At 56.4% G+C, this 15,563-nt stretch overlaps 1 protein-coding gene across 4 annotated transcripts in view; it reads left to right on the forward strand.

Moving 5' to 3' along the window:
- LOC111159140 (IQ motif and Sec7 domain 1) overlaps positions 1 to 15,251 on the forward strand; it is a 119,564-nt gene extending 104,313 nt beyond the window's left edge. For 2 of the 4 annotated variants that reach the window (XM_022521566.1, XM_022521567.1), the window contains exons 9-14: positions 366 to 491; positions 1,937 to 2,036; positions 4,447 to 4,608; positions 5,357 to 5,533; positions 10,943 to 10,992; positions 12,301 to 15,251. In XM_022521566.1, coding sequence (XP_022377274.1) covers positions 366 to 491; positions 1,937 to 2,036; positions 4,447 to 4,608; positions 5,357 to 5,533; positions 10,943 to 10,992; positions 12,301 to 12,861 — 1,176 coding nt within the window. In that variant the 3' untranslated portion in view covers positions 12,862 to 15,251. The remainder of the gene's footprint in view (positions 1 to 365; positions 492 to 1,936; positions 2,037 to 4,446; positions 4,609 to 5,356; positions 5,534 to 10,942; positions 10,993 to 12,300) is intronic. The other 2 variants (XM_022521568.1, XM_022521569.1) reach the window with 2 other exon arrangements.
- Positions 15,252 to 15,563: the final 312 nt, after the last annotated feature.

Genomic DNA, 15,563 nt, shown 5'->3' on the forward strand with positions numbered 1-15,563 from the left:
ACAGAGACTTACGGGCTTATGTCTGTGACAGGCACTTTTTGGGGACTCAGGGATGGTGAATTTCTCACTGGGGGGAGGAGGGGACTACGACTTGAGCGTGATGCTTTAAGAAGTCTGGGACCTGCCTGAAGGAAAGGAAAGGAGGTATCACTAGAAGCAGGGGCGCTTTCCACAGCCCTTCAGGAGAGCTCCTGAGGAAGAGTGGGGGAGAATTGCTAGGAGGCCAAACGTGTCTGTTCTGTTATGCACGGTTGGTGGGAGAGGGCATTTTCAGATGCCAGGCGCACAGGCTGGGTTTCAAGTGTGCTGCCCGGGTTCCTGCCGAGGGGCAGGGGGCTGACGGCAGGGCTTCCCTCCCCACACAGGTGCTCTCTCTGCCCCATCGGAGGCTGGTCTGCTACTGCCGGCTCTTTGAGGTTCCAGACCCAAATAAGCCTCAGAAACTCGGACTGCACCAGCGAGAAATCTTCCTGTTTAACGACCTCCTGGTGGTACGTGGTTCCCCACAGTGGGCCGTGGCTGGGACTGAGACTCAGGGCACACTTGACCTGCAGCTGTGGTCTCCGTCTGGCCGCATCTCTGGAAGAGGCACACTCGGGGGTGGGGTGTGGGTGGCAGGGATGGAGTTAGCCCCACGGTCTTTGGGTTCACAGAGGCAGAGTCTAACTCATGGCTCTGCCAATGAACACAGGGCTTCGTTGGCTTCTGAAAAAGCCCAGAGGAGTCTCTGGGCCTTCAGCCCCAACTATTCCCAGAGGCTCAAACTGTGTCAGCAGGACTCCTTGTCGGGCTGTCTCTCAGCTGTGCAGGCTTCCTCCTCAGGCAGCCTCTGTCCAAGAAGGGAGTGTCAGCCTTGGCAGCTGCAGGCTTCATCCTGCCCCGCCCCTGGGGCCTCCCTGGCATCCCTGGCCACCAGTGGGATTCTCTTCGTAAGAGTCCAGGCCAAGGTCTCATTGCTTCCCGGGCCTGTGCCCGAGCCACTCCCGGGCTCCAGGCAGGGGCAGTGCTGTCTTACTGGCTAAGCCTGGGTCACTGCCCAGCCCCAGGACCACCGGACTAAATGTGGCAGAAAGGAGATTCCCCAAAGGGAAACTGAGGCACTCCTGCCTGGAAAAAAAGGTGGCATGGGTGCTAGCCACTGGGGATAAAGATGCCCCTGCAGGTAGCAGGGCGAACCTATCCTTTGGGTCTCTGTCTCTCCCATGCCACAGGTTTCTCGCTAGAGGCCCTTGCCCCATATCCCTACCTGCCTGAGACCCAGCTGGTCCTCTCTGATTACCGAGGTTAGAATCCAGACCTGTGGGTTTCAGATCCTTTGTTAAGAGTCCCTGACCTCAAGCAAGTTCCTTCAGACTTCTTTTTTTTTTTTTTTTAAGATTTTATTTATTTTTAAATAAAAAAAAAAGAAGAGATCACAAGCAGGCAGAGAAGCAGGCAGATAGAGAGAGGAGGAAGCAGGTTCCCCGCTGAGCAGAGAGCCCAATGCGGGGCTCCATCCCAGGACCCTGAGATCATGACCTGAGCCGAAGGCAGAGGCTTTAACCCTCTGAGCCACCCAGGCGCCCCTCCTTCAGACTTCTGAGCCTCCGTTTTCTCCCCCAAAATTAATCTTGCAGACAGAGCACTCAGGAGGGGTCCTGGGCCTAAGCATCTGGCCTGGCACCTTTAGGGTCCTGGGGGATGCCGTGCCTGTCACCTCTGTGCTAGCCTGACGGGCGTCATTCCCAGCCAGCATGACACCTGGGACTTGTAGCAACAGAAGCCAGCACTCATGTCAGGATATGCATGAGTGCGCAGCCCTTTCCTGCCCCAGAGGCCGCTCTGACCACGGAATAGCTGAAGGGGTTCTGACATTAGGCCCACTTCGAATCCCCAGCTCCCAGAGCTGCGCCTGGGCAGGTGATGGGACTTAGCCTCTGTCTCCGGATCTCCGCAGGTTACCAAGATCTTCCAGAAAAAGAAGAATTCCGTGACCTACAGCTTCCGACAGTCCTTCTCCCTGTACGGCATGCAGGTCTTGCTCTTCGAGAACCAGTGTAAGTATGTGCGGGGAGGGGAGGCCTGCCACGGCCAGGCCACGAGCATGTGGCCTGGAGTGCTCGTCCACGCGTGGCCACAGCACTGTGGGGCGGGAGACGGCATCACAGCTCTCACCCTGTCATCAGGAAGCACAGCGCTCCCCAGTGATCTCCCCTTCTGCCTGGTTCCCCGAGGACAAAACCCCAGGGTAGCTCTCCTGCGCATGCTCTCAGGCCTGTGTCACCTGCGGAGAGCAGCGTATAGGCCAGGGGTCTGATAAGCAACAGTAACGGGGAAGAATTTAGTGACATCGTACACAGTGGTTATCACATTTACTTTTCCTGTTCTTTCTGCTTACGGCTGGTGAGATTTCTTAATTTAGAGCAGAGTGCATTTACATCAATAAAATGTTGCAGGGGAAAACCTCAAGTTAAACGGCATAGGTGATATACCAGCGTAAGTGAACTAATAGATTGAGGTCATGCCTGAGGGGAGGTAGAGGAGATGATTTCAGCCCCGGGTGGAGAGCCTGGGAGCCAGCGCTGCTCTCGCTCTAAGCGGCTCTGTGGCCCGGCTCACGTAACCTCTCTGGGCTCCATTCCCTTTGTCTATAAAATGGGCTGATAGCTCATAGATTTAGCTGAGTGCATGCACATGAAATACTTAGAACAGCTCCTGAAACGGAATTTACGCTTAGCTGCTGTTGGAAAGTCTCCTCTGGGTATGAGTGGTCTGTGGGGCCTAGGGAGTTTGGCGGGGAGCTGACACTCCTGACTTCTTCTTTTGATCTCATCCTTCTCCATTACTCAAGCCCTTCCCTCTTCCTCTCTCCCTCTTCATCCCGTCCTTGTTGGAGGTCCCTGAACTGCAGGCTGAGCCAGGCCTCCTGAGATGAGGGGTAGGGGCTGGGTCCTGCTGCCTGCACCTGTGGAGTGTCGTGGTGTCTCCAGCATCAGGGAAGCCCTCATCCTCTCGGACAGGTCACCAAGCCACCATCTATCTGATCAGCTGTCCATCTGCAGGTTAAGAAAGTTCCAGGGACTTGAGGCTGGGCCATCCCAAACCCTGGGGCCTGAGGGCTTACATTTGGGGCTCTTTACCCCTTCTCTGTCCTAAATGGAACTGGCGCCCACTGTGTCCCCGAAGAGCCCAGGACGCCGACCGTACCATCTCCCTACCTCCTGCTCTGCCACGTCCCAGGCCAGGAACCCTGCCTTGCCCCGGTTTTCACCAGGCAGCCCCAGGGAGGATCCCACATCCTCCTGAGGAGCAGGCCCCCGCTTGGAAGGAATGGCAGTGGCCATGATGCTCACAGCAGTGGCCCCACCAGACTGAATCCTCAGGCAGAAGCTGCCCCATGATCATTTTTAGATTCCCAGGGCTCAGCCCTCATCCCTGGACACAAGGCACTGGCAGGAGCCCCAGAGCTGACACTGGCATTTCTACGGGACATGACTTCATACATACCATGGATCTCAGAGTGGTAGCCATGGGTCAGTCCCAGGTCAGTTATGTTATATCCCATTTATACATTTATTTTTTAATTTGTTGAGGTGAAATTGAAATCTTCATACGAAACTTGTGGTTACTGTCGACTTCTCTTAAGAACTGGGATTTGGCATTGCTAGGCCCGCATTCCCGTGTGGTGGTCTTGGGCTGCATGCCCCTCTCCGCACTCGCTCTGTCGCACTGAGGTCTCGTGGGGTCTGCTTCCTACATTTAGGGAACATGTTTGGACCTCTAGGTGTTTGAGTTCCCAGCGTTGACCGAGGTCTGAGCAAGAGTGGGATTGGTATTTGAGCCAAGAGCCTACAGACACCCATTGAAGAGAGAGGCGCTGCCGGGGGCCAAAGCCACAGGGACCCCATGAGCTCAGAAGTGGCACCAGGCAGGTCTGAGCAGAAAGATGCTGCCCTTGGCGTAGTGCCTTGAGCATAGAACGCCCATGATGCATGCAAGGGAACGAGGGTCTGGAGGCCATTTGGCAGAGAACAGAGCTCAGCGTACCCTGAGAATTGTCCAAGGTGACCAGATAAGACTCCCCACCCAGCACAGGACACTACCTCTCACTCCCCCTGGACTCCAGCCCTGGCCACTCTCTCAAGCTGCAGGCAGTGACCAGGGACCTTGAATTGAAGGGTCCAGGCTCCATGACCTTCAGGCTGAGGAAGAATGGGGGCTGTGGCTTCTGCCTAGATCAGCCAGATCTGACCCTGACTTACAGATGGAACAACAGGGACCCAAGTCGGGAGATGGGGATTTCCTGGCAGTCCCTGTGGTCTGCTCTGCGGATGCCTTTCCTTCCCGGCTGGACATGTCCGCTGAAAGCCTGGCTCTTGGACTTCTTAGTATTTTCTTGACCGGGAGAGAGATTGCAGAGATCACACAGGGACCCATGGGTTCTTCTCCTCTCCTCCTCCTTTGCAGACTACCCCAATGGCATCCGGCTCACATCTGCTGTCCCCGGGGCAGACATCAAAGTGTTAATAAACTTCAATGCGCCCAATCCTCAAGACCGGAAGAAGTTCACTGATGACCTGCGGGAGTCCATTGCCGAAGTGCAGGAGATGGAGAAGCACAGGATAGAGTGTAAGTTGCGGGCCCCCTGGAGAGGGACAGCCAGCAGCCCCGGCTTATCTGGGAGGTCTCGCCCGTCCTTCCCACAGCCCTATGACAGGACAGCCCACCTGCCTGAAGCCAGAGGAGGCTGCATGGCGGGCAGGGCGGCAGAGGCCTCCCTGTGAGAGCCGGGGCTTCAGTGGCCCAGGCCCATCCTGCTGGTGGGACCACACAGCATGTCCCTCGAGGGCCCCGGTTCCCCGGTCATCCCACAAGACCAGCTTTCCCAGCATTCCGGAGCTGAGCTCTCTGCACTTTGGTGTGGTGATTATTTGTCTTCCACGTCAGGGCCCAACTGACCAATGGGGTCAGAGCCAAGCCTATCCCCTGGGTTCCAGCAGAGCAGATTATAATCCTTTCCTTTCCTGACTCCAAGCCTCGATCCCTAGAGGCACATGGCTATCTCCACCTTTGGCCCCCCCCTCCCGAGCCAGGCTGGGTTACCCCTTGGTTTTCCTCAGACCAGGCCCGTCTCCTCGTCTGCCCTGAGGCCTGCAAAGTGACTGTCTTTCCTGCAGACCCCAAGGCCCGTGCCCCTCCAGCCTCCTTTCCAGCTCCCTTTTGTGAAAGGCGGCATTCATACCTTCTCTTTCCCAAGACAGCCCTGGGCCCTGACTTCTCCCCAGGGTGCGTTGCTATGCCTGCCCGGAGGGCCCTGGTCCCATGCCTGCCCCCGAGGCTGTCCCCTCTCACCAGTCCCTCGCCTCCTCTGTTTCAGCGGAGCTTGAGAAGCAAAAGGGCGTCGTGCGGCCCAGCATGTCCCAGTGCTCCAGCCTCAAGAAGGAGTCGGGCAATGGGACGCTGAGCCGGGCCTGCCTGGACGACAGCTACGCAGGCGGGGAGGGCCTCAAACGCAGTGCCCTCAGCAGCTCCCTGAGGGACCTCTCCGAAGCGGGTAAGAGCCGGGCGTGGCCCCCCCTTCCTAGCCCAGCGCACACAGGACTCAGACCGGGCCGCTGGGGCAAGCGTCATGTGCCAGCAAGGGCCTGCGGTAGCGGCCAGTGGCGGTGGCAGGGTTCCAACCGAGCACTTCCCTGTGAACGTCCCCAAACCGTAGCAACACCTGACCACGCAGAGCCGGCTTCTCTGGAAACAGGACCCACTGGTTAAGGCAGAACAGCCAGGAGGTTACCCCCATTCTCCCTTTCTCCTTCTAGGGGTTTCATTTGTCCTTTTATTTATTTTCCGGAAACTGCTCTCACACAGAGCGAGCCAGGTCCCGCTGATGGATGTGTCCCTTGTCCTCTGTGCTGCTGCGTCCCTGTGTTTTATGCTGATGAATGAAATGGAGTGAAGCCCTCTAAACTGTGTCTGGAGCCCCCCTCCCACTGTCCCTGGTCTTGCTTCCCTCACACAGGTCTCCCTTCCTGGGGAACCCAGACCCCCCCCCATCCAGCCCCGAGGTGGTGGCCACGGCTGCCCCTGGGACATCAGGGGAGAGCCCTGGCGGACTGTGGTTTTTGTTGTTGTTTCTTCGTTTCTGTGTGTGTTTATTTGCTGCCAGCCTCTTAACACCCAAGCCAGCAGCATCACTAAGCCTCCCAGATTTCCCAGGGTGGGGGGTGTGCCTAGAGAGCCTCAGGGAGCTTCTGCTGGCAGCCCTCGCCCGGCCAGGTCCTCTGAGCTGAGGCCAGCCGCCCGCGAGTGTTGCTCCAGCCCTGCCTGGCCTGCATCGCTATCAGAGGAGCTGTGGGTGACAGGCCTTCCTCCCTATCCCCGTGTTCCCCAGTCTACCCTGTCCCATCTAGCCAGGCAGCTTCTCCTGGGAGCCTGATTATAGGCCCTGGCTTGTTGGAAGAGACCCTGTCAGGCCGAAACCGGCCCCCTCCCATCCCGAGGGCTCACCCAGCCCACCCTGCCTTGGGCACTACCTGGTGGCCAGCTCTGGGCCCCATGACAAGAGCCTGCCCGGGACCCCATCCCATCCCTGTCCCACCAGCAGTCCTGCCTTCCTGCGGCTTAGCCATTGCCCAGAAATTTGGGTTGTTGTTGTTTTTTTCTTTCTTTTTCTTTTTTTTTTTTTTTTAGTTGGACTTTTTTCTTTTGCTTTTTTTTTTTTTTTTTTTTTTTTTTGTCTTGTCATATTTTTTTTTTCCCATGGTAAAAATCAGAAATCCATTGCCAGCATGAGGGTTAACCCAGAGTTTCTCAACCCCAGCACCCTTGACATTTGGTGCTGTGGGGGGCCGTCCTGCGCTCTGCGGGATGTTTAGCAGTGGCCTTGGCCTCTACCTACGGAAGTCCAAACCTACCTCCCCCAGTCATAACAGTCAGTAATGCCTCCAGAAATTTTCAGGTGTCCTCTGGGGAGAAGGGGGCAAAAATCACCCCTTGTTGGCAAAACTGCCCCTGGTTGAGAACCACTGGTTTTCCCTATAGCTTGTTAAACCCAGCTCAACAATACCGGACTGCTCTGGGCCTCTGCAGGCTGGGGGCTGGAGCCTCTGTTTGAGTTTGTGCAGTGGGTAAGTGGGTAAGCCAGGACTTACCTCTCTTGATCCCTGATGGAGTGCCTAGAGGGCTGAGGGGCCTTGTGCAGTCCCTCAAGTGACTGTGGCTCTGTTGAAACTGAGGCTCCCACCATGGCCAGAATGGTCTTCACGGCCAGCCACGTCTCTTCCAGCTCCTGGGGATCAGGGAGAGCTGCGTGCCCAGGCCCCTGGCCACGGGACAGACAGAGCTCTGAGGTTTGGCTACTTTCCGTTTATTGTTCCTGTTGCCACTGTCACTGAGGCATTCTGAACTAAGAAAACCTCTAGGGATAGAGTCTTCCCGTGAGATAATGAAAAAAGTCTCCAGGGAAGAAAGCACCCACTACCCAGGAAGCCGGGAAGGCGAGGCACGAGGTGCCGGAGTGCTGGCGGCCGCCATGGCCCCAGACTAGGAATGGGCCACTTGGGATCTCCTGAGGGAGGCTGGCCAGGATCGGCAACCATCCCAGAAAATGCTGGGCTCTGCACCTGGAGACAAGGAATTCCATGCCCTGGACTGGGACTGGGTCGGGGTGCCGCTCTCCAGAGGCAGCATCACTCCACCCACCACGGCCCTCAGCAGGATGAGCTCATGGAGAAGAGGCAAGGTGTCAGGGGCACTGCCTCCCCTCAGGCAAGCTAGCACTTCACAGTTGGCGTGGCACCTCTCTTGAGAGTAGCTGTGATCACACATCATTCCAGGAGACGACACACCTCAGATGGAGACCTTGGAGACCCAAGAGGCAGTTATAGCTTGACCTCGAGGAGACCTCCAGGAGCCCCTGACATTCTGAGAAGTAGAGGGAGGGGCCTGAGCTGGGAGGCCCCACCCAACACTCTCCACAGGGTCTTCCTTCGCCTGGGACCCCGTGCTCATTTCAGAGTCCTGCCAGCCTGAAATCAAGGACCTACGAGGACCAGGGACACAGGTGTGACTGGGCCTTAGCCCCTGGCCCAGATCAGTCAAGTCATGGTTGACACTCCCTGCCAAGTGCCCCACGTCCTCCTGCCCCTTCCCGGTCAAGCTACTCAACACCAGTCTCCAGGAAGAGGCTGTCTCCCAGAGGCTGTCTCCCACTTGCCCCTGTCATTGCTCCTGGGCTTAGCTGGAGACCTGCCATGTCCTGTGCCAAGGCAGCCCTCCCAGGGGAGAGCTGGTGGCTCCTGGTGGCCAGTGTCCAAAGCAGCACCGGCTCAGCCTCCAGCATCGTTAAGGGCCGTGGGGTGAGACCCTGGGTCGAGAGCCCTTGCTGTACCCTGTGCTGACACTGAGAAGCAGGGGAAGGATGTGGAGAGCCATGCTGGGGGCGCCTTCCGGATATGGTTCCTGATCCTGGCCCTGATTGGCCTGGCAGGGCCTGATCTGGCTCTAAGAGAGACACCAGGTGGGGTGGGGCTCACCATGGCTGCTGTAAGATCCCCAGAGAGAGGGAGGGTACCTGGAGTTTGGAGTGCAGGTGAGGGATAGTGTGGATGCAGGGGCGAGAGCCACTGTCCTGGCACACAGTGCCTCCATGAGTACATGGGGTGTTCTGTGTGCACTCCCCCGAACCCGGGTCTACAGTGAGCAGGTGTCTGTGGGGTGTGCCTATAAGTAAGGGGCTCTGGGACTGGACTGCCGAGAGCTCTGTAAGGATACCCCACATCTCGTGCTGATTCGGAAGTTGAAAAGGTGAATTCCAAGAAACTTAACATCACACAAAGACATCCAAGATAAAACCGTCCTGAAGCCTGGCCCACCGGGGGCAGGAGAAGGAAGAGAGGAGGGTTTTGTCCTACTTCAGACCAGATACCATATGGAGCCCTCAAACCTAGCTCCAGGCCCAGCTTGAGTCCCAGTAGGAGAAGCAGGCCAACTGGAAGACATTGCTGGGCACCGGCAGGGGGGTCGGGGTAGGCTGGCTTTCCTCTGTCCCCGGTTTTCAGTCAGGGGAGCCCTCTAGGCTTAGAGGGGCCAGAGAGCTGACTTTAAAATCCCAAAGACAGTAGAGACCTGACTCTCTGCATTTCTGCATGGTGCCATGATACCCTGAGTGTCTGATGCTCATGTCCAGCCCACTCGGAAGCAGGGGCATGCCCATTTCACAGATGCAGAAACCAAGGTAAAAAATCAAAGGAGCGCCAGGTGGAATCACCTCTCCAGCCAAAGGGCTTCCTCCTGCTCTGTGTCTCTGGACTGTCGTTTTGAGACAAAAAGCAGGAAGGGAAGAAGGTCGGCCCATCTTCTCACACCAGCCAGGAGATGAGGATACGTGACCTTCATATTTTTTCCAGCTAGGAACAAGGGCCAGGTCCTGTTTGGTTCTCCCCAGTCCTCAGAAACCGGTAGAAAACCCTCTTGCCCTAATCTTCTATGTGGCCCTGTCCTGAGCGATCTCTGAGGCTCTCTCAGAGCTCACTCCCAGAGTCAAGCAATCTCCCAGCTGGAACTCAGGTTTGGGGGTTGGCAGGCAAAGCAAAGGGACCAGATGTGCCCCGAGTCTGCTGTTGTGTGCCCAGGATCAAGGTTGTATCCCAGGCACGGTCCAGTACACTTGGATGCCACAGACCCACAGAGGCATACTCTCCACCCAGCACATGGCTAGGGTGTGGGCCACAGAGAGGCAGGTAGCAATCTTTCCATCTTCCAGGCTCCTAGGCTCAGCCTAGGTTCAGCTTAGAAGGCAGCATGGCCAATCTTCCCAGCCCCAGAGGTGGACAGGCAGACCTGAGTGTGAATCCTGCTCACAGGAATTGGGCCAACCAGAGCATCCGTCTCCTCCTTGGCGCGGATGCCTGACCTGCGTGGCCCTGGGACTTGACCAAGAACAAACATGCTTGGCTCATGGCCAGGTCTGCACAGATGGAAGCCTACAGAACGTCAAGTGGGAGGCCCTTCTCTGTTCCTTCCTGAGAGTCCGTTGGAGACCAGACCCCAAAGCTTGGGCACCCAGCCATTCCTGCCAACCTCAGCGTCCTGCCAAAATCCATGGAGATGGCCTCCGGAGGGACTAGGGAGGCCAGGGTGAGCCCTGGGCCTCCAGAACCAAGAAGGAGACCCAACCTTCCTTGGACACAGCCAACGCGTATCGAGTGCCTGCTATGCACCCTGTGCCGGGGATATTTAAAGCCGTTGGCAGGGAGCACTCACAGCTGATGGAATGCTTTGTAGTATCCTGGGATTTGAGGAGGGGTGACTCACAGGAAGCACAACCCTGGGCTCTCCCAGCAGCCCTGCCCCTGTCTCCCGCCCCTGGCCAGGGCACTGCACAAACCAAACAACAGACTCCAGAGGCACGGGCACCTTTGAGCTTCCCAGGAGGAAAAGACAGGACGCCAAGCATAGTTTCCTCCTAACCATCAAGCCCACCCTGCCTGTGAGGTGGGCAGATGTATATGTATATGTAAACGAATATGCATATACATGCGTGTATGAAATCCACGCCAAGTCACGGCTATGCAGGACCACGTTTTGTTTGCTTTGAGCCATCATAGGAGCTGCCCCTGTCCGGTTGTCCCCTCCTGGCAGGTGGCTAGGGTCCCAGCTGCGCGCGTGCCTCGGCCCACCTGGAGGCACCCCCTGCCCCCAGCGGACTGCCAGTCAAGCAGAAGGGGCATGAAGTTGGGGCTGGTTGGAAAAACATTTCCTTTTTTTCTTTAAACACCCACGCACCCCCCCCCCCTTTTTTTTTTTAACTTGCTACTGCCCTGCCGCCAGCTTCCCGGCAGAGCCTGTCCTCCAACCCTCACCCTGGCCGGCAGTGGCGGTGGCGGTGGCGGCAGCTCAGGGCCAGGCAGGCGGCGGCCCGGCCTCGTGTCCGTGTCTAACCTCTGGTATTGCATGTTCTGGGCAGGGAAGCGAGGGCGTCGCAGCAGTGCGGGATCGCTAGAGAGCAATGTGGAAGTAAGTAGGAAGCGCCTCCGTCCAGCTGGCTGTCGTGTGTTGCCTCCCCAATCCTTGGTTTATATCTGTTGTCTTTTTTTTTTTTGTTTTCGTTTTGTTTTGTTTGCTCTTCCTTCCCCCTACTGCACAGAGGCGCAGACACGCCCGCCCCCACCCCCTGCCTGCCTCAGCCTCAGTGCATGCCAGCTTCTCCCGCCCAGAATCGCCCGTGCCTCTCACCGCTTGTTTGGGCTGGACTGGTGGGGGGTGGTTCTGGATTCCGTGTTTTAGTTCCCGCTTAACCCTGTCCCCAGTGGCTCCGAGCATGGTTAACATCCCGGCTTCCCGGCACTCCCCCCTCGGGGTCCCCGCCTGCCGGCACTGTTCCTTGTGGGGGAGGCACCACCACCAGGCGCCCACGCACCCTCCAGCCACGCTGCCCTGGGGGGAGGTTTGCCGGTCTCTTGACTTCCATGCTCCGCCATCCCCATCGCTTCCTTCCTGGAGTTTCGATTGCTGTGTGTCGGCAGTCAGGGCACCATGGACTTGGCTTAGCTAGCTCGGGGGAGGAGAGCCGTGAGAGCAAGAAAAATTCCGTGTGGATTTCATGAGATTTCATTCATCTTCCAACCATCTCTATATTACTGTTCACATCTTAACCTCAGCTTGCAGACCTTTTTGTTTCCTTCTTTTTCCTTGTTTGGTTTGCAGTAGGTAGCTGCAGTGAAATGCCTAGGCAGCCCCCCCCCCCACCCAGAACAAGGGTCCCAAACCCCCCTCCTGTCCCTACCACCAGCTTCCCAGAAACTTCGGGGCCCACACAGGCAGAAAAGTTGGCCCTTGCACCACCTGTGGAGAGGACCCAGGAGAGCGTAGGATGCAGTTTCAGCAGGAACGGGGTCCTTCATGCACACCAGCCCACCCCACTCCACTCCGCACATGCTGCTCACAGGCACCCCCAGGCCAATCGTTCTGATCCAAAAGTTCAGGCCGCCTTCCGTGTCAGGACGGGAGCAGAAGTCACACTTGTGCTGCTGCTGCTGCTTTGACCAGACCGGAGGAGGGTCCCTCATGCCCTGGCCCTCCCCATGTCTCTCAGTGGAAGGCCGCTTCTGAGTCCCTGCCGGCCCCCCAGTAGTAGCATGAGCGGAGGCAAAGCTCATGCAGCCTCACCCAGCCCTGCCCTCGGCAACCAGTAAGTTGAACTAAGGCCTAGCAGTCAGTGGGTGGACTTTTTACATTACAAAAAAAGAAAAAGAAAAAAAAAATCATTCTGACATGAGTGCTTTAAGATCTTTTAATTTTGATTTCTATGAATTTCCTTTTTAGGGGTCCATCATTAGCAGTCCTCACATGCGCCGGAGACCTACATCAACACGAGAGTGTCCATCTCGCCCACACCAGACTATGCCTAACTCATCCTCCCTCCTGGGTTCCTTATTTGGGAGTAAGAGAGGGAAGCCCCCTCCCCAGGCCCACCCGCCCTCAGCCCCTCCCCAGCCGCCGCCCCACCCACCGGGCCTGCCCCACCCGCCGCACACGGTGGTGGCCAGCCATCACCAGGGGCCCGTCGAGGGCCCGCTGCCAGCCTCGGTGCACGGGCACCACAGCCAGTACTGCCACATGCAGCAGAACCCGCCCCCCTACCACCACCACCACCACTACCACCCCCCCCAGCACATCCAGCATGCACACCAGTACCACCACGGCCCCCACGGGGGGCACCCACCCTATGGGGCCCATGTGCACAGCCACCCACCGCTGCCCTCGGCCCATGCCGGCCACCCGGGCCACCCGGGCCATGCAGTGCACCACCACGGGCAGCCGCCCGCCCCGCCGCCCCCTACTAGCAGCAAGGCCAAACCCAGCGGCATCAGCACAATTGTGTAGACAGCCTGGGACGGGGTCCCAGACTCCGCGGAACAAGTGCACACCACACAGTCACGCCCAGGGGCGGTCCGCCTCAGACCAGACCCAGGGCCCTTCTCTTTCCACCTCCTCCCCCCACAACCCCCCATTCCCCGTGGCCTGGATGGAGCCCCCTGAGCCCACGGGGCTTGCGCTGTAGGGAACAGAGCTCCCGATCGCACTTAGCGTGGGCGTCCCAGGTTCCATCCACTTCGACCCCGGGGTGGGCCTCAGCCACCATCAGCCTTGAAACCGGGGCCACCGGCCACATAGATGTCGAAATGCCCCCCCACCCCAAAGCAGCACTCAGCTCTGCTCCCTAATTGTACACACATATGAAAACCCAGCCTAGGAAAAGAAGAAACGAGACACAAAAACCAGAGACAGAACAAAACAAAACAAAAAAACCCAAACTTGCTGCATTTATTGCTCTTTTATTGACAATGGGCAAAAAATTAAGTAGACCTGATATGGTTGATGAAAATAACGTAAGTAAACTTTATATAATATAAATATATAAATATATAAATATATATATATATATACTGTATAGGTAGTATTTGTGTGTGAAAGGAAACGTCTCAGTCCACAAAATTAGCAATATAGACTTTATGAGGAGCTCCACTTACCTGATAGGAAGACAGTACCTTACATGAATGTGTGAGAGAGAGTAAACCAAAAACGTAAATGCTAGGAATAAATTCAGATACTTCCATATTTTCATAAAAAGAAGAGAAGTCCCTCCAGGACTGGCTAAAATCTTTACGCAATCATTACTAACTGTGCCAAGTAACATAGCATCTAACTGTTTAAAAAGTCCAATATTGCTTTGTATAAATCCTTATTTTATTAACAGAAAACTATCCTAAGTACTCAGTATTATAACTACTCTGTTATTTCAGGTAAGCAAATAGATAAAAATGCAGTAAATCTACAGTAGCAACTCGGGACAACTAGTTAGGAACTGGTTGTTCGAGGATATTGGTGACACAGATTCTTAGACACTTTAATGGCTGCGATAACTGTGAATTCCCATGATCCATATTTCTTTTGTATGCATATGATTTAATGCACACTCATTCAGAGCCCTCCGAGGGGGGGGGCACCCATCCACGGCAGAAGTGTTCATCTCCAACATGAAAACGGCCAGCTCCCATCCTCGTCTCCCCAACACCATAACTTACTCATCCTGTCTCAAAACCGCAACAGGCACCAGCCCCCGAGCGAGTTTCTGCCGGGAACCTCTCAGAGCAAGCCCGAAGGCTGATTCTAGCATGTAGCAACCCAGGGCGGTGTGTGTGTTTCCCATTTTGTTTTCTGAGTGGTAGCCGTGATCATCGTGATTTCATGTGGCCGTGTGCTAGCACAACCCCCCCCCCCGTCATCACCGTGGCCCCCCACCCTGACCCCGGCCAACAAGTGCCGGCCCTCGCCAGTGACGCCCTCCCCCCTGCTGCCTTCTCATGGTCCAGTTAGCTGCCAGGGCATCACATGACTCTCAGCTGTGCTCTTGTCGCTTCCATGTTGTGGTGACACCATCCGCTCCTTCGGGGCCGGGCGCCACATGCGTCCGGTTCTGTGACTGAGTCACCCACGGGCCGTACTTTGTAGTTTCAGCCTTTCGAGCCACTGCAGCCGCCAGTGCTGTGCTCCTAAGCCGTGGGACCCGAGGACTGCCCCACGGCCCCTGCCCCGGTGGAGAGCCCTTTCAGAAAGGGCGAAGCTAGTGCGGGACTCTGCGGGCCCCGGGCTCCGCGCTCCGTGGATGGCGTGGTGTGCCGTGGCCAGACGGCAGGACGACCAAGGGGAGCTCACCCGGCGGGCCGACCGGGGCGGGGCGGGGGGGTTCAGGGTCCTGCCCATTTCCCTCCCCACCCACCCCTTTGTCATATCATTGGGGTCACCATACCAGCAAATCTGCAAACCGAGCACTTTGTTAATCTCCACAGAGAGCAAATACAGCAATCTAGAGTTTAGCCTTTTTTTTTTTTTTTTTTTTTTTTTTTGAAGTGTGACTTTAACCTGCCCACCTTTATCTTCCCATCAGTGTCATGTTTCTCTCCCAGGCCTCTGCCTGGAAGGAGAGAAGTAAACAGCACGGGTGTGTCCGATTTGGTCCAGGCCGGGCTGGTGGGAGGCTCCCCGCTCCCGCTCGCCCCTAAATTCTTAGGTTTTCCTGCAGAGTCAGGCTCCCCGAGGCATTCTCTGTCTTGCGGTTTAAAGGATGTTGTTCTGACCAGGACAAGTCGAGTTGTACTGCATGCCACCCGGCGCCAGTCCTGCGAGGCCACACTCTATGTATTGTGTATTTGCAGACTATATCAGTGTTACTGTTGACAAATAGTTGAAGTAAAGTGATAACATATGAAATATGTCGGCTTTTCTTCACCCTCTGTACCAATAGTAAAGTCTAACTGTAAACTCGAGGTTGTTCCAGAAAAGATACAGGCTGTTTGGCACCAGATTACCCTTTCCGAAGGGATGACCACGAATGAAGAAGAAGAGGGCAAAGCCGATGGCAAGGGAGGTGGGGGTGAGGGTGGTGCGCTCTGTCCATCGCCGTCCTTCGTGCTCCACGAGCCGTTCAGAACCCTCACCTCCAAAGCTATCATCCATGTGTCCCGAAGCTTTGTTGGGGCGTCCCAGGGCCGGATCTAGCAAAAGGGTGCTTCCGGAATGAATTC

This window comes from Enhydra lutris, unplaced genomic scaffold (genome assembly GCF_002288905.1).
Source record: "Enhydra lutris kenyoni isolate GAN:26980312 unplaced genomic scaffold, ASM228890v2 scaffoldscaffold66, whole genome shotgun sequence".
NCBI lineage: Eukaryota > Metazoa > Chordata > Mammalia > Carnivora > Mustelidae > Enhydra > Enhydra lutris.